This window comes from Gallus gallus, chromosome 17 (assembly GCF_016699485.2).
Source record: "Gallus gallus isolate bGalGal1 chromosome 17, bGalGal1.mat.broiler.GRCg7b, whole genome shotgun sequence".
Classification (NCBI taxonomy): Eukaryota; Metazoa; Chordata; class Aves; order Galliformes; family Phasianidae; genus Gallus; species Gallus gallus.
The window spans coordinates 8,627,968-8,650,701 of NC_052548.1; the positions used below are offsets into that span (position 1 = coordinate 8,627,968).

General features: G+C 40.6%; 1 protein-coding gene across 1 annotated transcript; it reads left to right on the top strand.

The window, feature by feature from the left end:
* The first annotated feature begins 126 nt into the window (after positions 1 to 126).
* QSOX2 (quiescin sulfhydryl oxidase 2) lies at positions 127 to 22,421 on the top strand. The gene is made up of 12 exons (XM_415413.7): positions 127 to 377; positions 4,024 to 4,124; positions 4,346 to 4,394; positions 5,290 to 5,395; positions 5,586 to 5,676; positions 7,147 to 7,292; positions 7,644 to 7,787; positions 9,762 to 9,891; positions 12,159 to 12,281; positions 13,279 to 13,429; positions 16,289 to 16,477; positions 18,530 to 22,421. Exons 1-12 carry the CDS (start codon positions 146 to 148, stop codon positions 19,078 to 19,080), a joined length of 2,013 nt encoding a protein of 670 aa, XP_415413.3. The 5' UTR covers positions 127 to 145; the 3' UTR covers positions 19,081 to 22,421.
* Positions 22,422 to 22,734: the final 313 nt, after the last annotated feature.

Here is a 22,734-nt window from a genome sequence, read left to right on the forward strand (position 1 = left end):
ACCACAATGTTCCCCCCCAAATCATCCACGGTGCCCGAGGGAGGCGGGATGAGGGCCGGGCCCTCCGCTAGGCCGCGTCCCCGCGCCCGGCCGTTGCTATGGCGCCGCCCCGCCCCGCCCCGCCCCGCGCGGCCGGCGTCCCAACATGGCGGCGGGCGGCGGCGGGCCGCTGGTATTGCTGACGCTGCTGGTGGCGGGGGTGGCGGCGCGGCTGTACCGGGCCGGGGAGGACCCGCTGAGCGTGCTGGCGGCCGGCACGGTGCGGCGGGCGCTGCTCAACTCCTCGGCCGCGTGGGTGGTGCAGTTCTACAGCTCGTCCTGCGGACACTGCGTCGCCTTCGCCCCCACCTGGCGGGCCCTGGCGGGGGACGTCAAAGGTGAGGGCCCGGCCCTGGCCGGGGTCTGCCCCGCGGGCACCCGTTGTGAGGCCGTGCCGCCGGGGTCTCCTTCAGCGTGGGCCGCGGGGCCTGGGCTGGGCTGCGGGGTCACGGAGGGGCCTCCGCACGTGGGGCACCGCTCATCTGCTGTAGGGCCGTGGGCACTGCCCATACCGCATCCCGCTGGGGAGGTGAGCTGTGAGGAGCTGTGGGGAGCAGCAGTGTGGCTCCGGGCTCAATGATGAGGGGGAGCTGAGCACCAAAATACCACCATCTGTATGATCTCTGCAGCCCCTTCTGTGGTTGCTCAGGTGGCACTGCAGGGTGATGGTGGGTGCACCGAGATGCCTTTTGACTGTCAGCTCTCTGAGATCTTCATCTTCTGGTTGCTTTAAAGAAATCATCAGCGCAAAGCACGTGGATACTGCAGTGCTGGAGATGCTGCGTGTGTTTGGTGTTGGAGCGTGCAAGGCCAACAGAGCAGGAATGGGTTGGAAGGGAAAAAAGAATGGCCAGGTGATAATAGAGACCCATTTTTGTAGTTATCACACTGTTCTTTTAAATGGATTGTTGGCCTCTGTGTGCCAGCAGAGGGACACTCACACTGCTGTATCTAAATCTGCTTGTGGGTTTATTGGCACGTGCTGTGGTGTTCTGCTCCATTTGTAGAGCTGATATAAGGAACATACAGGGCGTGGAGGTGTTCGTAGCTGTGGTGGGGAGGAGACCTGAGATAGAATTTTGGGAGAAATTGCTCTTAATGTGAGTGTGTTAAAGGCTTTCAAATTCTCCTGTGGTGTTTTACGCAAGAGATGATACCATGGTGGAGCCAGTGGTTCCAATGCATGGATGTGGTTTCTGTATGAGAGGAGCTCTGGCTTCTCTGGCAGCCTTGGATGTGAGAAGCATTGACGATGGTGAACACACAACGTAGGTCAGTGTTAGATGTGCATGGTTTTAGGTGCGCAGAAATGGCCTGCCCAGAGTAAGGCCCTGGGGAGTTTGTCATGTGCTGGACTGAGCAGAAACTCAATGAGCGAGGAACAGAGCAGCCCTGGTTTCATAGCATCTCAGGCACTTGTTATTTTCATGGCTTTTCTTGTTTGTATAAGCTGTAGCTCTTTTTTTGTTTCTTTACATAAGCTTGCATAACATTTTCACCTTGTAATTGGATTGCCTCGTGGCCAAAATAGTATTAGACCTCGTTCTGAAGACATGAAAGAGCCAGGAGGTGTGTGAGCACTGCTGTGGAGATGATGAAGAGCTGAAAGTGAGCAGAGCTCTTCTCAAAATAAAAGGAGGGCATGTTTATGTTATACTGCAGTGGTGTGATATCTTTGTAGACAACAATTGTAATTTTTAATGACTTCAGGTACTTGCTTTCTTACTTATCTGCAGTTAGGATGATGTGCACAGTGTTGCTATAACCAGGTAAGGACCAATTTACTGCAGTCTAAGTCTTCATAAAGACTTCCATTTAAAAAGTGGACTTTCGGGTTTGTGGACATTGGCCATATCAGCAAATGCAAATTGCTGTCTGGTGTTATTTGGCAGCAGAATGTTTCCACTTCAGCATGGGAATGGACGGGTTGTAGTGGAAGGCTGAGGACGCTCATGCTTTCCATTGCTAGCTCCATCTGAGAGCTATTTCATTTCTCATCTGTTCAACCTTGGCAACCTCACTACAAGCTTAAAGATGATGCTTCTGAAAATGAGGAACTGAGCATGCTTTGTTTGCAGTTTCCATTTTGATGCTTTCTCAGAGAATAGGCTTAGAGTTGTTGCTGCTGCATCCCTAACCACACATTTAGCTTAATTACAGTTTACTTCTGGTATCTTAAAAGATGGTTGAATCTACCCACCAGAATGTCTGTGGGCTGGAATTACATGTCGTGGTTTTCTGTGCAGAAGTAACAAACCCTTGGAGATCCCACATACAACCCTTGAATTATATGCAGAAATAATCCACTTCTCTGAACAGTTGTCCCAAATCCAGCAACAGTTTCCTTCCAGAAATTGTTTTGGGGAACTACAGAAACGTTGCTGTTATTCTGGAAGCAGCCTAGATGTTAAATGTCAGAAATGATAGTGCTATTTAAAAGCTCAGCAGCGTTTTCTTTGAAACAAATCGACACTGCGTTCCCAATACAGGCTGTGTACTGCAGCAGTTTTCATGTCTCTTAGAAACAAGGAGCTCCTCACTAAGCAGAAGCAAATGCTGAGCAGCACACACCCCAGCTGGTGCTCTTTAACCCAAGTGTTTAACCAGAGATGCGTTTTCATTGTTATAAGCGAGCGATTTGCATTAGGATCATAGTGCTTCTATTCACTGTGCTGAGGAGGATGAGGGCAGGTGGAAAAAGGAGGAGTGGTGAAAATTGAATGAGATAAATACCCAGAAGCCAAACTTTTTGTTGTTGTTTGTTTTGCATTTTATTTGATAGAATGGACTGTTGTATCTTTTGTGTTGGCGTGAATATGTGCCCATCTGCCTGAGGATGCTTGTAGTTACTGTGGTGCCTGTTGGGCTGTTGGCATGTTCAGCACAACTGATATTCCCACTCAGCTGCCCCATCCTCCTTCAAAGACAAGGAAAGGTCAAACTAAATTTCAAGAGCAGCCAGGCATCCAAACAGATCTTGAACTTGATGAAGCTTTCGGGCTCTTTGCTATAAAAGCAAATTTAATTTTAGTGCTTATTTTATATTCTATTGATCCATGGGAGTTATGGTGTATCTTCAAATTCTGCCCACAGCTGTTTTGATTCAGCTTAGCTTTAAAAAGTAACTGCATAAGGAGTCTCTTGGAGCAGTTCTTCCTTAAAGTGATTGCTGCAGCAGAGCATAGCTGGCAAAGTGAGAAGGAAAAAGCTATGAATGAATTGAAAGCTTTTATTGAAGTTATGTAGGTGCATTTATGGGAATACTTCAACTCTTGTGGTTACTCCTATGAAACATTTATAAAGGAAATAAGGAAATTTAGTGATGTGGCAACCCAACTCTGTAGCACTCCAGTTAAAACTCGGGTATTTGAGAAGCATATCCAGTGTATACCTGAGGAGCACTAAAAAGTAAAGACAGCTTTCAGTGGGCAAAATGTAAGTGTTGGGGTGAATGCAGACCTGGAACATTGTGAGTTCAGTAAGCGGTGAGCCTGTGTGAAGATTAGCTGTGATACCAGCTGCATCAAATGTGCAAGTTAGTAATTGTCAGCCATGTGGATGAGAAACTATTGGATTTTATTCATTTAAATATGTTCCACATGCTTATCTTATGGGCTTAGCTGATAGGAAAAGCTGCAGAACTGACTTGGTACCTTCTGTTGGGTTGGGCCCTATTTCATCTTCTTGGACTCAATTAGAAAAAATCTTTAGTCCTATAATTGTCATGTTATATGTTGAGATTCTTCTTGTTTAGATGTATTGAGAGTACTGCTGCAGCTCCAAACAGAAGCCCAACCAGCCAGGGAGGTTTTAGTTGTTTCAGTGATTGGTGACCTTCATTCTACTCGAGGATAGAAATGGCCTGAGAACCAACCTAAGGCCACTGGATTCTATCAGAGTCATGGTGTTGATTTCCTTGGGAAATCTGTCAGCTGGGATGCATGGTTGCTTCTGCTGAAAATGGAAGTATGTTTTTGTTTTCAGACTGGGAGTCTGCAATTAGAGTTGGTGTGCTGGACTGTGGGGAAGAAGAGAACTATGAGACGTGTAAGGAGTATGGGATCCACTTCTATCCAACTTTTAGGGTAAGTGCCACGGTATATTTATTGTCTTAGGTAAATGATGCATGTTTTATGATAACTAAAACCATAAACTTATTTACTGAGAGTATTTACTAGAAATTGTGATTCTCTACCCAGATCTTTGGAACACATAGGTTAGGAGTAAAAACTATTTCAAGAACAGAGAGATAGAAATGTTTTGTAATAAGAGTAATCAGTAATACCTCTCTTTTCTTCCCCCTTAGTTCTTCAAAGCGTTTACAAAGCAGTTTACAACTGGAGAAAATTACAAAGGTAGGAATATCCTACTGTAAGTGTAAGTTGCCCTCATTTGAGGGGGGGGAAAAAAAGTCCCAAAGGACAAAACCAGCCCACATCTCTGCAGCCCGAGATGCAGTTTGCTCAGTGCCTTTTGAACTGTCAGTCAGTTTCCAGGCATCCTGAATTTCATTGGGGGAACCCCCACTCAGATGTTGACTAACTGAAAGCAGACTTATCCCCTGTGTCTGACAGGATCACAGCTTGAGGTGGTTTGTTTGGGGACAAAAGTAATGTTGTCTTTTCTAATGGATTAACATTTAAAAGGGCAAAGGTCAGAAGAAGGACCACCTGCACCATTAACCCCTTGTGTAGAATTAATCTGTAGTTGTACCTGTTACTTCTGGTATTTGTGAGAGCTCCTGCATTTTGATTTATTGCTTTTAAAGCTGATAAAATGATCTCACAGGTCAGTTATTCCCTTATGTTATGTGGCTTTGTAAGGTCACCTGTCCCATTTGGTATGAATGCCACACGTTTGCAGTTCTTAATCCATCATGAATATCCTCACTGAGAAAAAGCTACTAAAATGTCCCACTGCAACTGCTGTGGAAACAAGCATGCATTTGCAATGAAACAGTTTGAGAGAGAAGCAGCAAAGCAGGCAGATAGATTTGTAAGTCTTGACATTTTATAAATTTTGGGATGGGTTTACAGTTTAAGTTCTCATTTCAACATTAAATTGCAGTCTTACAATTAAATCCTTAGTACCTGTTTGTCAGCCAGAAAACAGTGCCTCTTTTTCACAATCTGAATATGAAATAAAAAAAAATGCTGCAGAGAAGTATGAGAATGTATGAAAACCTGCCCTTGAAGTGTTTGCTACCAACTGTCTGAAGCACTGCATGTTTTTGTACCTTGGACTCAGCAGGAGCCGATCGTGAGCTGCAAACAGTTCGCCAGATGATGATTGACTTCTTGCAGAACCATTCCCAAGAGTCAAAACCTCCAGCTTGCCCACCATTGGATCCAGTTTTGTAAGTTCCTTGTTGAAAATGCAACTAATGTATGCCTGCTGTGTTAATTAAATATTATATAGATAGTCTTATTAAAGATGAAGTAAGCTTTTTATTGTTGTTATCAGTACTACTACAAGATAACAAAAGGGAGTTCTGTTGATAACAGTGAGCTTATTGCATTCTCCTGTGCTAAATCTTTTCTTAAAAGGTCCAGTGATGTTACTTCTCTCTTTGACAAGAAAGCCCCTCATTATACTGCCATTGTGGTTGAAAGTAATAACTCCTACATTGGACGAGAGGTAATGCGTGATTTATAACATAGTGAGTATGAAAGAGTGTTATTATAAAACAGCTGAGTTTTATGTTAGTCAAGCAAGAGAACTTGTGATTCTGGGTCTGGATTGAAGGATGGTAAAAGTCAGGTTCTGTTTTTTGAGATATCATAAGTGCAAGTGATTACATAAGGCTGTTGTATTTAATTATACAAAAGACAAATGTGAGCCGTGTCATGTTAACTTCCTCTGTTCCCACTTGAGAGGAAGATTAATTTATCTATTTCATTGTTAGCACAATTATTTTGTTCCAAGAGTAGGAAAATCCCAACAAAAATATTGTCAGATGTTTTGTTACTGCTAGAAAAACATTCATAATACCAGTAGATCTAATTTGAATGATAGCTTGTAATTGTTTTCACAGCTCTGAGCCACTGAGGAAGTGAAAGTCTTTGATCTTTCTTCCCCCCCCAATAAAGTATTTGATTTGGCATCATTTCACCACTTAACGAGCCTGCTGTTCGCCTAGAGCTGTTACTTTTCTCTTGCTGCCAAGATCTAGAACAAGTAAAGTAAATAAACTGCACAATTATCTAGGTGTAATCTGTGCAGAAACATCCAGTGTCTGTGAAATGTTTCTAATTAGATTTGATGCCAAGATGACTGAGTTGTATAAGTGGAGGAGGGTGCACTGCCAAAAACAAGAATCACTTCGAGAAGCAGACTGCTTCCAGACATTTGGTTTCTGGAAGCTGCTGTTTTGATAGTACTTGTAGGCAGTACCAAAAAGGAGGTAATGATTATGAAGTTCTCTATCATTTTGTCACACTGATTTTTAACACTGTTTCCCCTTTGCAGGGAAAGCAGATTGTCATCTGAGTAAGGAGAATAGAATCTGCTTTTCAGAAGGCTAAATATTTCCTAATGTTACATAGAATTCTGTATTTATAAAATAGCTTGATAAAATAGAAAACAACATTACTTTCAATTTTTCAGTGTTAGACAATATAGAGAAACCTAATAAGTCACAACAGCTGAAGAAATAAAGGCCATACTTTTATCACTGATTAAAAGAGGTGTCTTTTAAATTACAAGTTTGAAAGTGAGGTGAAAAATAGCAAAGATAATATGCACCCAAAAAGGAAAAATGTAGTGGAAACTTACCTTGCATGTGTAGCACAAAACGTATCTATTGTTGCCTATGGAGTATTCCCTGCTCTATTTTGAGGACATTTCATCATTCGTTCTCATGTTTTCTTCAGATGTTAGACTTGAAAGGAAAAACATCAGAATAGACCAAATAAAGATTGAAGGTAGGAGTAAATACTTCCAGAGTAAATCTTCATCTGATATTGTTGGTGTCCACAGGATACTCACAGATGCATTTGGTGAACAGTTTAAGGGTTGATGCACTTTGCTTACTTACCTGTCTTGTCCTGCAAGATTGGATATTCTACCAACAATGTATTTAATTTGTGTTACTTTTTTGTTACCCAGGTTATCTTAGATTTGATCCCATATGAAAACATTGTTGTGAAGAGAGCACTGAATTTTGATAAGCCTTTCCTAGAGAAACTTGGGATTACCTCAGTCCCTTCGTGCTACCTGATGCATCCTAATGGATCACATGGGTTAGTTAACAGGTAGGTAGTTTCTGTCTCAAGGGAACATAGGAGGATTCACTTAAGCAACAGCAACTGTTTTTTAAAGCTTCCTTTTATATAAAGTAAGTTATTTTATAATCATTTTTGCACATGTATAATGGCGTTGTGTCTTGGCATGTACTCAGTATGCTGTGTTTGATTCCTTTGTGTTTGACTATTGTCTTGAGCACTCTTCAGCAGTTACTAATTGTATTTAGTGGTCTCGTTATACATTTGCTCTTTATGAATGTTTATAATACATAGAAATGGGTTATGCCAGTAGAAATGTTATGAATATACTATATTAATTCAAGATGAAAAATAATCTGGATTTTGTCCCTTTATACACAGTCTGAAGCCCCTACGGTCGGTCTTTTCTTCGTATTTGAAGTCTCTGCCAGGTGTAAGAAAGAAACTTCTTTCACCACTTGAGCTGCCTGTTAAAGAAAACAAAGAGGAGAGCACAGAGATCAAGCTGTGGAAGGAGTTTGATAAGTAAGCAATGCTGATTTCCAGATCTCGATTTTCAGATCAATGCTTGATTATTAAAATTGACTTGCAGTTTCTTTTTGCCACATAGGAAACTGCCCTGTCATTATAAAATTCTAGTGCAGGCGAAAATGGTATTTCTTTCCATCCCAGCTGATGTAGCTTGATTTGAATAGGTTGATCACACTTTATGACCTTCGTTCTTCTGCAGAATAAAATTTAAGGCATTTGTGCTTAATATTGGAGAAATTATGGCACCAAAGCTGAAAGCAGTACTTCAGCTGTTGCTTCAGCTTGATCTGTTTCTCAGTATATTGAGATGACACTGAACTAGTTCATTTCCAGCACCAAGTTTACAGCTTCTGCTAAATGCAGGTAACATTTCTGTGTTTATGAGCAATGTTTCAATCAATTCCCTGAAAAAATGAACAGTAAAGCAACAAGCTATAGCACATTTCTGTAGAAAACAATTATTCTCTGTGTGTACTGGGAAGTAAGCAGTGCCCACTAAAAATGCTCAACAACAGCAAATGCAGTTGAAAATGCTAAAGTCACTGTGAAAGATGTTTGTCAAACCAAATCTGATGAGGTTTATCTTTACTCTCTTTGCCCCATTCTCTGTTTGAGAGAAGGATACAAAGGCTTTACAGAGAGATAATCCCTCAGCATCTTTAGATGGAAAAGATACAGGACTGAGTGCTTTCATTTTGTACTTATTTTCCTTTTTTGGACACTATTAGTGTCATCTTCTTTCAATGACTATTGTAAAATATTTTACATAAAACATTGTATTATTAAAACAGCTTAGTTAAATGTAGCTGCTTCCCAGCAAGCCAAAATCTGTTGATATGAATCTCCCGTCCAAGTATCTTCCAAATGGGCTTTTTCTGGGAGAACCTTATGCACACATATGGATCTCTGTTTAGGAAACTTGAAGTCAGCAGAGTTTTTCTTTTTTCCTCTCAGTTTAAGTAAGTACATTATTAACTAAGGAGATATGTCAAAATAACTTTGTAGTTTGTGTTGTTAAGAATGTAGTTTATCTTGCATTTTAATATATGTTATTTCATGCATGTAATTTTAGAGGTGGAGGCTGCTGATTTATTGAATGTGTGTTCGTTTTTGTTTGGTTTGGAAGTGATGAAGTTGTTGAGCTGTTACAAAAGAATACTGTGTGAACTTCTGTTTGTTCAGTTACATTGCTCTGCATGATACAATGTAAAGGTTGGAGTCTGAGAACACTGAAAGATCAGGCGTTTTACCTGATGCATTTTATTGCAAATACCTCTTGTTGTTATAAAGACATTTGGCTGTGAGAATGAACTGTTAAAATATTTAATTTGCTTTAGGTGTTTTACCCGTGTAACTAAGAGCAGATGTAAATAAAATTAACTGGTTTGCAAGGAACTCTGTATGCAAGGAGCCTGCAGCAATACTGTAGCATTTGGGAGAGGATTTCTAGATTCAGTCCTTTCCAATATTGATTTTTGCCAGTCTTGCTTGCACTTCTGCTCTGTGTACCATCAGTGTATGTTAAGCAAGAGTCTCCCTTCTTTAGTAGCATGTAATTTTACTGTTTGTGTCAGATTCTGGAGAGAAGCTGTAATTTCTACTTCCTTGCTGCCAGTGGTTTGTAATTTCATTGCAGGGTGAGGCTGGCTGGGAGACAAAAAGCTTAGTTTAATAGAAAGGAAAAATTCATAAGTGTGATTTTGCTTCGTGTGTCTGATCTCAGAAAAGAGTGATACAGAACTACTTCAGGAGAGTGCAATGGGTCTCAATGAACTTGACACTCACCATTCCCAGTAGCTGAAGCAACTGCTGTATCTTCCCTTGTGTGCTGTAGGATATACTGCAATCATTGTGGAGTGCCAAATGTAGAGGTTTTAATGACACCTACTATATATCAATTTTACCTTCGTGACTGGTGAGAAAATGAGTGAAAGAACCCTGTCATAATGTTATATATGTGTGTTTCAGATCGAAGCTGTACATGGCTGACCTTGAATCTGGATTGCATTACCTGTTCCGGGTAGAGCTTGCTACACACAAGATGCTTGAGGGAGCTGAGCTAAAGACCTTCAAGGATTTTGTTACCATCTCTGCCAAGGTGTGTGCTTCTGCTCCTTGATTATTTCAAGGGAAAAAAAAGGACTGTAACATAAAAGTTATTGTGATGTAAGCTTCTCAAAATGTCTTTCAGAATATATTTAAATACGTGCTTTTCCAATAGCTTAAAAAATAGTTTTGTGAAATTCTGTAAATGTTGTTTTTTGAGTTATTTTCTACTGTACTGATATCCTTAAAGAACTGAAATGCAGTTTAATTTCATCTCAGAGAGATCAAACTTGAATAAAGGCTAAGCCATCTGCAGCATATTGAATGAATGCTATAAATATAGTCCATTTATCAGATCTTTGGGATAAATAGCTATTTTAACTCAGTAAGTAAAAGTATTATTTTCATTTTTAAATTTTGTTATGGCATGCTTGACAAATAGTGCTCTATTTAGAGATTTCTAATTTTAGTCTAAATTTTGAATGTGATTGAGGTTGAGTATTTCAAAAATGAAGATGCTCACACATTACACCTGTAATAAAAGCAACGTATGCAATGTAACTTGGAAAAAAAATGAAATTTAGCTTTGTAACATCAGCCTTATGAAATGAGCAGACTCTCTCTACGTCTACTTATTGAACAGCTAACACTTTGCTTTATTTAAAATACCCGAACCAATTCCTGTTGAAGGGAATAATAAGGGCTGTATGATCTATTCCCTGCTGTATGGGTGTATCAGTCAGACAGTTTCTTGCCCCCCTGCGGCCATCAGAGGTCAGAAATCTCTAGCTGGCCTCATTTCTTTAAGAAAGTGTGGTGGTAATCTTTCCATCATATTATCCCTAAAACATCCTCTGTTCTTCCTGATGGCTCCTGGCCAGCTTATGTCATTTGTTTCCTTGGCTATTAGTGCATAAATGGAGAATGCTGTTGCATGCTCATCTCCAGATTGCCATTATATGTGTGGGGACTCCTGTCCTTTATTTGCATTCTTTTGTTGTGAAAAGCTTTTCTCTTGGTTCTCATTCACAATTCCCACATACTTACATGTGGACAGTTTACATCTGAGGCAGTCAGAATGCTAAGTTTGCAGTGTTGGTACTATAATTATATGCATCTTTCTGCAGGCTCACGGCACTGAATTTCAAAGTTGAACTCTGTATCTTGCTTTCCTTTTTAACAAAGTACCCAGCAATCAATCCATAACAACAGCTTTGTGAATCAGGACTTCCAACACTTTTTATCCTATCCTCCTGTTTAACAGCATTTAAAATGATGATAAATTCTAAATCCAGAGATCTGATCTCTGCCCCCCTGCTAGGGAAATCTTCATTATTGTAGAATTAGATTGTATTTTTTTCTTCTTCCATGAAATATATCTACCAGAAACACCCTGCAACTATTGTCTTTTAGATAGTAATGTATGATATTTTGGGATTCCTACAGGAGTAGATGGGATTATAGATGCTGTCTGTAGTACAGAAGTATGCTGTTTTAGTTGTATAGTTGGACTGTGGCTGCAAAGGGACTTATATGTGCAGAGCATCTCCTGACATCTATTAAATACATGAAATGTATTTAAGACAGCAGATACAGGGACTTTGTTTCCCCTTCCTCTGGAGAGGTACTTAGAAGGTGTTGTGCATACTCAATTCTATAGTAAATACAACAATCAAGCAAGCATTTCTAGTGTATAATAATGATATGACTGCTGATTTACAGTTCCTCATACTTGTCTGACAGAGCTTGACTGCTTTAACTTGCAGGTTAAGGTAATCACCATTTCCAAACCACTTTGGAAATCACTTTTACACGTATGAAAAGGAAAGTTATTTTTCTAGATAACCACCATCATCAACACCTTAAAAAAAAAAAAAAACACAAAGAAAAACGGAATAAAAATATTACAAGAACCAGTTGCTGTGGTTTATATGCAAAGAGTGAGAAAGGATTTCAGCCTTTCTTAGGTCTTATGCTCCTTAAGCTGTACGATAAGCTGAATTACCTTCATAGAAAATTCTGTGTAATCTGTCAAAAGTTGTTCTGCTTGAAATTGAGTATCTTCATGCTGGTTAACATTTTGCAAATGTTTTAAAAGCGTTAAATTTTATGAGTTACTGTGAGATAACTGATAAATACATTTAGTGGTAAGCAGAATATGTTTGCACACAACAAAAGAAAATCTTGTCTATTAAACTTAATGGATGCATTTCAAAGACAAGAAAAACACACTTAGCTAAACATAAAACTGTCGTGCTGCTAATGAAAGTTGTGCTTTAAAACGTTATTCTATTTTCTTTTCTTTTTTAATATCCTCAGCTTTTTCCTGGCCGTCAGCCTGTGGTGAAGTTGTTAGAGACCTTGCAGGAGTGGCTGGTGAGCCTTCCATTAGACAAAATCCCTTATGATGCTATTCTAGATCTGGTCAACAACAAAATGCGGGTAAGCTGTTACTAGTTTCCAGTGTAAAATACAGCATTAGTAAAGGATAAGATTCTATATAAATCTAAGGCATCGCTTACTGATGGTCCCTCAGCCGTAATGGAGTTATAAGAAGGTTAAAATGAAAATAAAGTGAAATCATGGCCAGAAAAAAAAAAATCCACATGAAGAAATTGGAATGAGAGAATTGCAGCAGACAATCCTGGCATGGCTTTATGAGCAAGCAGTTGCTACCTTCCCTAATGTCAGCTTCAAACCATGGGAGAGCAGACATTTTTGAATTGGCTGTACTTGCTATGCCTTTTATCAGCAGAATTCTCTTAAGTTCAGAGCTTAAAAGGTGGGAAATTTACCATTGAAGGGTAAATTATTCTTTCATTTTTCCTATTTAATTTCCTGACTTCGTATGGTCCTTGCCAGGAATCCCATCGCAGTTTGGTAATGCAAAGCACTACAATGGAGCTGTCTTTGCACAGAAGTTAATTTGAGTCTTTCTTCCCATGAAGTGGGATTGCTATCTGGAATTTGGAAAGCAGACATGTTTTAGGAATCAGAGAGATGAATCATTGGAATAAAATCCCATACAAGATTTTCATAAATAATAGTAGTTTTAAGAAGAAATAAACATTAATTTTACATCTGATCCTCTTAAGATGTTACTGCTGTAAATTCCATAGATCTTGCCGAGTGATGCACAATTTTTATTGTGCCCACAGAAGCTGTAACACAGCTTACAATGTGTGTTTTGTTTTCATACTGTGCTTAAAAAAAAAAGTCTCTAGAAGTTAAGCTGCTTAAGGTACCCTGGCAGACTAATCAGACATCCCTGATGTGCATCTTGGCAGGTTTAATATCGCTGTGTACTGTATGTCATGTAATGTGTTTGCAAGACAGGTGAGTTTAATAATGGGCTTTGGAGTGAAGTATCATTTTTACAAATGTTGAAGTTAATTTAGGTCCCAGAGCTGTGTATATCTTAAATACGTATTCTTTTCAGATTTCTGGGATATTTCTCACTAAGAGAACAGAGTGGGTTGGCTGTCAGGGCAGCAGGCCGGAGCTCAGAGGCTATACTTGTTCCCTTTGGAAGCTGTTTCATACCCTAACTGTGCAAGCTGCGCTGCGACCAACAGCTTTGATAAGTACAGGTAAGTAGCAGTTCTGTGAGGTTCTTGAAGGGTGAGACAAAAACACGCAGCAGTTCTGCTAGACAAGAAAATAAGTAATGGATTCGAGCACTCTTTTTCCTGTAAATTCTTGGCTGATACGTTCACGGACAGTGTCTTTCCAGGCTCAGCTTGCAGGCTTTTGCCAGCAGGGGTCAGAGCGTAGCTTTACTGCAGTGGGAAGGCTTTGAAAGACAGTGTGTCAGTTTGTCCTTGCTTAGAAATGTGGTAAATAAAGTAGGAAAGTACGTGACCTTGGGGAAGTGAGCAATAAAACGGGAAGGAGGGGGAGAATTTCAAAGGAAGAAATTCTGAACCACCTGAAAAGGGAGGAAGACTGTTCAGACTATGAGGTTGCACTGTTAATTTGAGAAGAATGAGATGAAACCATGCAGTTTAGCAGCTATAAAAGCTGGACAGCCATTAGCCAGTCCTTCTGTAATTTTATTTCAGAAATGCAGAATTTCAAGACAGATCTGTTTTCAGCTGAATTCCCATAGTGCCCATTATTTGTTGCAGTGTGAGGCACTCACTCCTTTGAAAACACTTGGTAAAATCCCTTGTTTTTAGACTTGCAGTATCTTTGAAAGACTGTTAATGTTCTGATGTTTGTTCCTATTTAAGAAATGTTCTGCATAGATAGATGCTGTCGTCTTAGCACAGTGGAAAGAAAATTAGTGCTGAAATATTGTTCTTCATCTGAATTTGTTCTTGTCAGGACAGCGCCTTGTTTGCTTATTTTTCCATTTAGTTTTTGTTTTTTAATTTCAAGGCTTTTAATGTCTTCTGCAAAGAATGCTAGATGAAATGCTACCAGGCCATGGTAACAGTGGTTTGCAGTTTTACAGTTGTCAATTGTACATTAAATCCATATATTTTTTTAAATTACGGATACATGTATCTGTCCAGAGTAATTTGCAATCACAGTGAAAAACTCAATTCTTAATGTTAATGCCCTACAAAATAGGCATACTTTGAGTAGCTAATATCAGTGTCCTGTAGTGGTTTTTTCCTCTCATTTTGCCTTGCTTTGTTTGTTATTCTTGGGCAATAGGCTGAATCTCTTTTTTATGCTGCATGGTATATCAGCTGTGCAGCAGCATCATGCAGGAGTCAAATTGCCCCTTTCTGGGGCAAACTGCTGAAACAGTTTGAATCGAATTGAAAAACATTCTGAATATCTAAGTATACAAAATTACATCTTGCATTGCTTCCGTGTTCCAAGCTTTAGTCAGTCTGAAGTTAAAAATATACTGCAGAACCTGAGAACTCTTCGACACACTTAACCATCGATTTAAATCGGGGCAGATATGTGATGATCACTTCTTATGGCGAAAGAATTGGGTCAGTCTGAGACTGTCGGATTATGTCTTGGGAGGTTTTCCTCTCCTTATTGCTTGTTTAAATCCCATCTACTAAAAAGCATGATGTACTCCCTAATCCTTCCCACCACAGGTAGGGTTTTATGGTTCTTGTCCACTTTAAAGATTAGGGTTACCCTGAATTGCTGTAGTTTGGGAGGAAAGAGAAAAGGAGGATTACACGATGATACATGGCAGATGTTAATAGAAGATTCATCTCTGGGCTGATAAAAGAAAAACAAACAAAATGAGCCATTTTGCAATTGTTTGTTTCCTTTTTAAACCAGCTGGATTTTTCTTGATAGTTTCCACTCCTTGCAGAGTCACGCAGCCAGTGTAAACTTAGTATGGTTTTCTTGATAGAATGTTTTAATTGCTTTAAATTTGATGTGTTTTAATGTTGAACTGTCTGATTTGAAACTGCAGTGAGGTGAACATCAGGGAACCCAAAGGAGCTCTGAACACAAAATTGTTCATTTCAGAGGGCAGATAAAAATCATTGCAGAAATCTCATCCTGGACATCCTTCATTGTATGGAAGAGTTCTCAATTAATGGGATCTGTTGGTGTGGATAAGACTTGCTTGTGGATTTTTAAATGTATATCTGAATCTTCTAATCTGTTGCTAAATTTGAAAGCCCTCTCTAGAAAATGAATTTTGATGGAAACTTCAAGGATGTAACATTTCACAGGAGAACAAATACGATTAAATTTGTAATTGAATCTGTTTTACATGAAGAGCTTGTTTGCTGGTAGTTATTTCTTAATGATTTTATTCCTAAATTCATAGTCAGTATATGTGATAAAACTCTTTTGTCTGAAATTCATTTCAACTTTCCAAAACACTTTTTAGCCTTTCTTGTAATATCGTAATTTAATCTGCTGTAATCTCCCAGCTTTTATTTATACGTGCCCATTCAATCACAGATATGGAATGTCTGAGCAGAGATTGTTTGCTTTTCATTGGTTTTAATAACATCTCTGCTCTAAGTAAAGGTGTGCTATGGCAGTCCCCATGCTTCTCTTACATAGGCAATAGATAAATACTCAGAAAGTTTTGAATAGGTTTTGCTAAGGATTTTTTTTTCTGAGCATGTACAGAGAGCACATGTGCTATCAGCTTCTGTTATTCACTGCCAGAATGGCACAGAAGCACTGGAACCCTTTACCATGTAATCTACAAACCTTGTGCTGTGAATTCCTCCCAGGTGGGTGTGTTCAGCTGGTACTCACCCAACCTATGGCACTGCATCATGAGATGTTTAATTTGACAAGCATTTGGTTTTGGTTCTCTGGATGCCTGTAAATGAGAAAGGTGGCTGGTTCTGTGCATCTGGAGGTGTTCATATCCGTGGGATGAGAAGGGAACAACATTTCCTCTCCTTTTCCTGTGGTTCACTTTCAGGTGCATTGTGCATAGCACGCATTGAAGCTGTGTTTGTCCCAGTGGTGCTAAATGCATCTCTCTTCTGTCTTTCTAGGCCTTGAAGACAATCCCCGAATAGTACTTGAGGTCATGCGGAGATACATCCATCACTTCTTTGGATGCAAGGCTTGTGCTCAGCACTTTGAGGAGATGGCGAAGGAATCCATGGACTCGGTGCAAACCTTGGACAAGGCTGTTCTCTGGCTCTGGGAGAAACACAATGTAGTCAATAACAGACTTGCAGGTATGGAAGGCCTTGCTTAGGAAAACCCACGCAAGGTAGTTGTGTCTGGAAGACAAGGCTATGGTATTTTATACAGTGTAGTTCCTATTGGAACAAATAGGCGTGCAAATAGTACTCTGTAACATGGGTTCAAACCAACAGCAACCATTGTCTCAGCTTAATGTTCCCCTATGAAATACTGACTTAAGACCAGCTCTGTAAGTATGTTGGTGTGTTTGTATGCAGAGCAAGACTTACAGCATCTCAGTCAGCTTTAACTCTGAAGACCAGCCTGGTAACTTTTTCATGACTGAGGAATATATACACTTGAGATACACTCCAGTAGCACAGTTTATCTCTTATGACATACAATGAAAAAGCTTCTCAGAGATGGTACTCCTTCTGAGATGTCACCTGTCACTTGATGAGATGCTGAGTACACAACAAAGCCTTTTCCAAAAGGAGCAATACAGTTCAGCTACTTAGTGGATAAAAATAAATAATTTTCTTTCCATTACAGGTTGAGCAGATGTTAAAACTCATCTTTGTTTTGTTCTGGAAAGATGCTGTAGAGGAGAGGCTGATAATTGGAGAGGAGGCTTTCTCAGGATAAAAGAGCCTAAACTATTATCAGATCAACAACCAAATAAAATAAAATTGCCATATGAAGAATATCTGTTTTCGCCCTCCACCTCAATTGCTATGTTTTCAGTTGGACTAAAAATACAGCTAAAATACTGGGTTCTATTTAATCTGTTCTGTTATGGGGATATCAAATAGCTAAAGCACTAAAGAAAATTGGTTTCTCTTTGCACTTAATCCTCGCCTACTGTTATGGATCTGTGTAATGTAGCATTAGTTACAATTTAAATATGCTGCATTGTGTTTATATCGTGGTTGGGCTGAATTCCCAAGATTTATGAAGTATTAAATACTTTTGTGAGTAGAAGCAGTTGGTCTTCTTTCCCCAAGAAGAAAGAAGTATAGGAGGAAGTATTAAAAAAATCATCCCTTAATGTTTGCTACTGTTGCCAGACTGAACACAGGGAGTCACATCTTGCTGACGTGGAGTTGCTACGTGGCAGTGATGTGCTTCTTTAAAGCATTCAGTCGTTGGAAAACCCACATGGACATTGATTTAAATGATGCAATAGCTGGCTGAAATACCCTTCTAGTAAGAAGTGTAAATGTATTGGAATAAACAGTGTCAAATAATGTATTTTAAGTTTGCTAAAATTTCTCTCTCGGACATCAACTTCCTCTAATCCCTAAAAGCTGCATCTGTATTTCTGGCAATATACATAGCTTTCAGTGAGAAATAATGTTTGAATGGTCAATGAAAGCTCCTTGGCACAGAGTTCAGGTGTGGGTTATGAGATTGCTGTATGTAGCTCTGCACTACTGAATTCCTTCCTGTTGCTTTAAGGTGTACAAAATGTATGCATTCTTTTTGGCAGGGGAACACAAAGTGCAGCAAGTTTTCCATTGGTGATCTTAGCATGAGTTGGTTTTTTCTGTTTTCTCTTCCAAAACAAAGTGATTACGGAGTGATTTTTATTGCAAGGCATCTGAAAGGCAGACTTATGCTCTCCCATTTGAATAGCAGAGACAAATATTTGTACCAGCTTACTGCAAGCCAGGCTGGAAGATTAAAGAGCATCCAGTGCAAAAGAGCATTTGTTTGAAACCATAACTCAAATTAACCCTGAAAGGCCCAGCTGGTGGTGTTCTCATGTCTTCCAACACCACGGCACTTGTGGGATCCTGTTGTATTGGAATTCCAATGCTGCATCTCTCAGTGAGAGAAGAGGAAAATAACTGATAGCGTTTGTACTTTGAAGGAGGAAGCAGTGCTTTGGAACAGTGGATGCACCCATCAGGAAAGTCATGAATTGCTTAATTAGGTTGTGATTGCCTTCAGTTTAAAACATTACTGTGCTGTGGTGGGTTTTTTGGTGTTTGTTTGCCAGCCTCGCTATTGAGTGAAACACTGCAGTTTCTGCTGAGCTGTCTGACAGTTCAGCTTGCCTCACTCATTCATTTCTAATGTGTTTCTTTCCTTCTCTCAATTAGGTGATTTGACGGAAGACCCAAAATTTCCCAAAGTTCAGTGGCCAACTCCAGACCTCTGTCCTGCATGTCATGAGGAAATTAAAGGGTTACACAGCTGGAACGAGGCCCAAGTTCTGCAGTTCATGAAGCATCACTACAACAGTGAAAATATTCTTTATAGATACACTGAGAGCCAGACTGACTCCAGTGATACTGAACTAAAAGACGCAAGGGAGGAGAAAGACAAAAGCCTGCTGGAGAAACCAGGTGGAAATAGAGCAAATGTGGTCCTGAACCAAGAACACATAAGAGATTCAGAATCTAAGCTGTTCAATAAGCTCATAGGGAACCACGGACCTGTCAAGGACGGCGGTAAAAGTGCATTTGAGTCTGTTAACCATCAGGAGAGCAGGCAGTCTGTAATTTTCTTAGGGATTGGATTTTCCAACATAGACATGAGTCTGTGTGTCGTCCTGTATGTAGCATCGTCCTTATTTTTGATGATCATGTACTTTTTTTTCCGGATGAGATCTAAACGATGGAAAGTGAAGTATTACCGCTCGTCTGTCTAAAAGCTCACGTTGGGAGCCAGGTTGTTTTTGTTGTACGTGGCTGTTCAGTACCAGATACAGCTTTAATATTTATGATCAGGGATTTTATAGACAATATTCCTTGTTTTAAAACCCTTTCTTCCCAAGTCATTTCACAAGTGTTCTAGCTTAATATATGGCGCTTGCTGTAAGAACCCCAATCTTTCACTTTGAGGCACACAGTGCTGTCATAAAATACCCAGTGAAGGAAGTATTGCATTTTTTTCAGTGAAGATTTTTCCATAACTTACATCATTTACTCATTTGCAGAGTAAGCATGACATGATGCAATCAGCATAGGTACCAGTGTAGGTTATGAGGTCTACTTTAAATCAATTCTAAGCCTCTGTGACTCTCTCAAGTATTACTCACACTGCATACATAGAGTAGAAAGCATTACATCTTCAAGCAAGTCTTCCTTTCCCTCATGTGCTGCAGCCAAGGATGTGTGTGCCTCTGCAAGGACGGGAGGCCTGGGGTGGTGTGCATCTCTGCAAGCAGCCTGATTGTGTTTGCTGATGCCATAATCCATTTAATGGAGCTCAGGTGTAAACAACAACAACCAACTCAGACCCGATATTTTATGTGTATCTCTGTTGGATGTATTAACAGAGCATTGGATGACTCATTTCTGAACTGGAGGAGCAGCAAAGTACTGAATGTGGAATTAGCTGGGTGCCAATTCTGGTGGATTCCAGTGAAGGGAAACACCATTTTTAGTGAAGGAAACTGAGGCTGTTTGCATCAGCATGCCAGAGCAAATGCCTAGATCTAGAAATAGTACATTTCTTACAGTGCTCCGTTGTGTCACAGTAATTGTTCTTCCTGGAAGTCAGCATAAATGCTTCATTTGGTACCACCAGTTCTGGGCTCGTGGGAATGTTGCCTGCTGGCTGTGAGGTCTGTGCAGAACTTACCGCAGCCAACTTCTGTTCTTGTGCTGAGAGCTCTGCTGTGTGGGTCAGGGAGGGTTTTGACTGTAGGTAAGTCCAAGAGCTCTTCCATTGCTGGACGTGGCAGCAGTGGGGAGTGTGGCAATTGGCTGTACAGATCTGACAGGGATCCCAGCTGACAGCTATTAGGAGGCATGAAAACAGTTATAAAATTACCATTCAGAATAGGAGTTCCTTTCTGATCTGTGGAGGATAATTCATGTTCTGGATAGTGAAGTTTATAATCCTATCCAATGTAATTGAGCATGTTCTAGTTATCCATTACCTAATCTTTAGTTAATCCTAATAGGTTTTGGCCTCAATGTTTTCTCGTGGCAGTGAGTTCTACAGATCAATTATGTTATATAAAAAGGCTTTTTCTTTCAATTCTACATTTCCAACTTTTAATTTAATTGAACGTTCAGTAGCTCTTCTGTTACGTGAGGAGTGAGCAGTCCCTGGCCAATTCATTCTGTGTTTGTACTGTGTGTCAGCCTCCTTCCATTGTACATCCCAGCTTCAAAAGCTTCCAGCTCAGCACAAAAACTCAGCAAAGATATTTTTTTCATAACTAAATTTGCTTATTTACACAATGGATTTTTTCAGACAGGTTTTTCTGCAGCTTCAAACTCCAGTAATGGAGTTGAGCCGGATGAACGGTTCCTTTAAGTGTCAAAACAACTTACAGATAAGGTAACAGCCCCGTGTAGGTGTTGTGAACACGTCAGAGCAAAGGCTCTCCATTCACATGGTGCTGTTGTTCTGCACACGTAAGGGGTGCATTACCTGCAGCCCTGCACAGCCATCTGCATGGTGTGGGCTCTGTGCCTGCAGCTGAGCACCTTCTCATGGCCGTGCTCTGTGTTGGAGAGCTGTGGTGCAAGGAGCTCTTGTAGGTCTCTTTTCTTTAGGAATTTGTAGGAGTCTCTATGATTATAGTGCCTGGGCTTGAACATTAGAACAACCTGTGAGCAGGCAGAAGGATGGTTACGCAGTGGTGGTTGATATGTGCCACCATGCTTAGAGCTGGCATCCCGTGAGAGGTCCCAGGAGGAGCTGAGCTGATGGGAAAGCCCAGGATTGCTGAATTTAAGCTTGAAAATTGGTTCACTTCCAAGTGGCTGATGTGGGGAGCTCTTGGTATCAGCCAACCATCAAAATTGTTTTGCTTCTCAGGACAAACCAACCAAAACCTGAACTAAATCCGGAGGAACAGTAAAAGGCAGCGCAGGGAGCGCCGGCTGTGGGAGATGCAGTTTCCATGGGACTGCTGGGCTTCCTGCTGTCAGTGGTGTTTTGAAGCAGAAGAACAGTCATTACTGCTGGTCAGAACTTCCTGTATGTATTACAGTCCCCAGTTGGGGGACTGACTCATTCATTTGACCCATTCATTGTATTTTCATCTACAGAGGAAAACAAAAGGCTTTGAAGGTTTGTGGTGGTGATTCTGCCTTCTGAGCAGCAGCAAATGCGCCGTTGGAATAAGGTGGTTTTGGTAATAATAACTTTCATGACAAAACGAACAGACGTGGAATTGCAGTGGTGCTTTTTGTTTCTTAGCACAGACGCACGACGTGGAGGTGTTGGTTGTCTGTGCTGGTGCTCCCACTTGGCGTTAGCAGTAAACCGGCGTGGGCTTTCACTCGAATTGCTTTTACTGCCCTCATCTGGAAAGGTTTTCTTGACTTAGGAATCAGTTGTGTCAACCTTGGCTTACTTGTTCTTATTTGGTATCTCTGTCATGACAGATGTCATCCTTTTGTGCCCTTTGGTTGCATCTGCTGGGAGATGCGTGGTGCTGCCGTTGTGCTGGCAGGTGTCACACAGCATCTCCTTCCTTACAGCGCTTCACACCGCTGTCTCCTTATCCCGGGACTTCTGTTTGTGTGCTGTGTACCAACCTCTGTAATGCCATTTCCATCCGTGGCTCACACCATCCTCATAGCAGCCGCTTCCCACCAGGATTTCTGGCCCTTTGTAATTCATGGAGCCTTCTTCAGGTGTTTGTGAAGAGGAAATACTGGACCTGCGTGCAGAGGGAAGGAAAAGGCCGAGTGCTGAAGACCCCCTCTGACATTATTTGTGACGTCTCTGGTTTACAATTTCCAGCCCTGTTATCCGCCCTGTTATTGCTCGGAGCTGACTGGGATCTGAGAGTGGAACAAAAGCTTCCAGGTGTATTTTCTCCATCTGTGCACTGCATATCAGATGTTGGGAATATTGCATGTAACGGTTCAGTAATTTAAATGTGTTATTTATTTAGATGCAGTAACTGGACTTCTCATCTCTGTTCTGTTGAGGGGTTTTTTTAAACTTGAGGAAGGAAAAGGGAATATTTTGTACCGAACTGTAAGCTGATGTGCTTGTTAAAAATACAAACATTTGGGCAAAGTGGTGCAGTTGGAGCTTTTAATCTGTGTTTTGGGGGTCTTTTTTAGTTAAACTCCAGTGCAGACATAGTTTGTGTGTGCACATCCATTTCCAATCATCCCGGTTGTTTTATGTAGGTAATGGATTTTGAAAATCTTACCCATTTTTTCACTGTTACAGCCCAAATACTGCAAGGAGAAACGCAGACATTCACCTCTGGCTCTGGGTAGGGCTGTCCCGTCCTCACTGCCCAAAGTTAATGGGTGTGCTGCTTTGTTTCAGATGGGTGCTGAGGGTTATCTGGGTGGGACGTGGGCTGCTGCCCTGCCCTGCA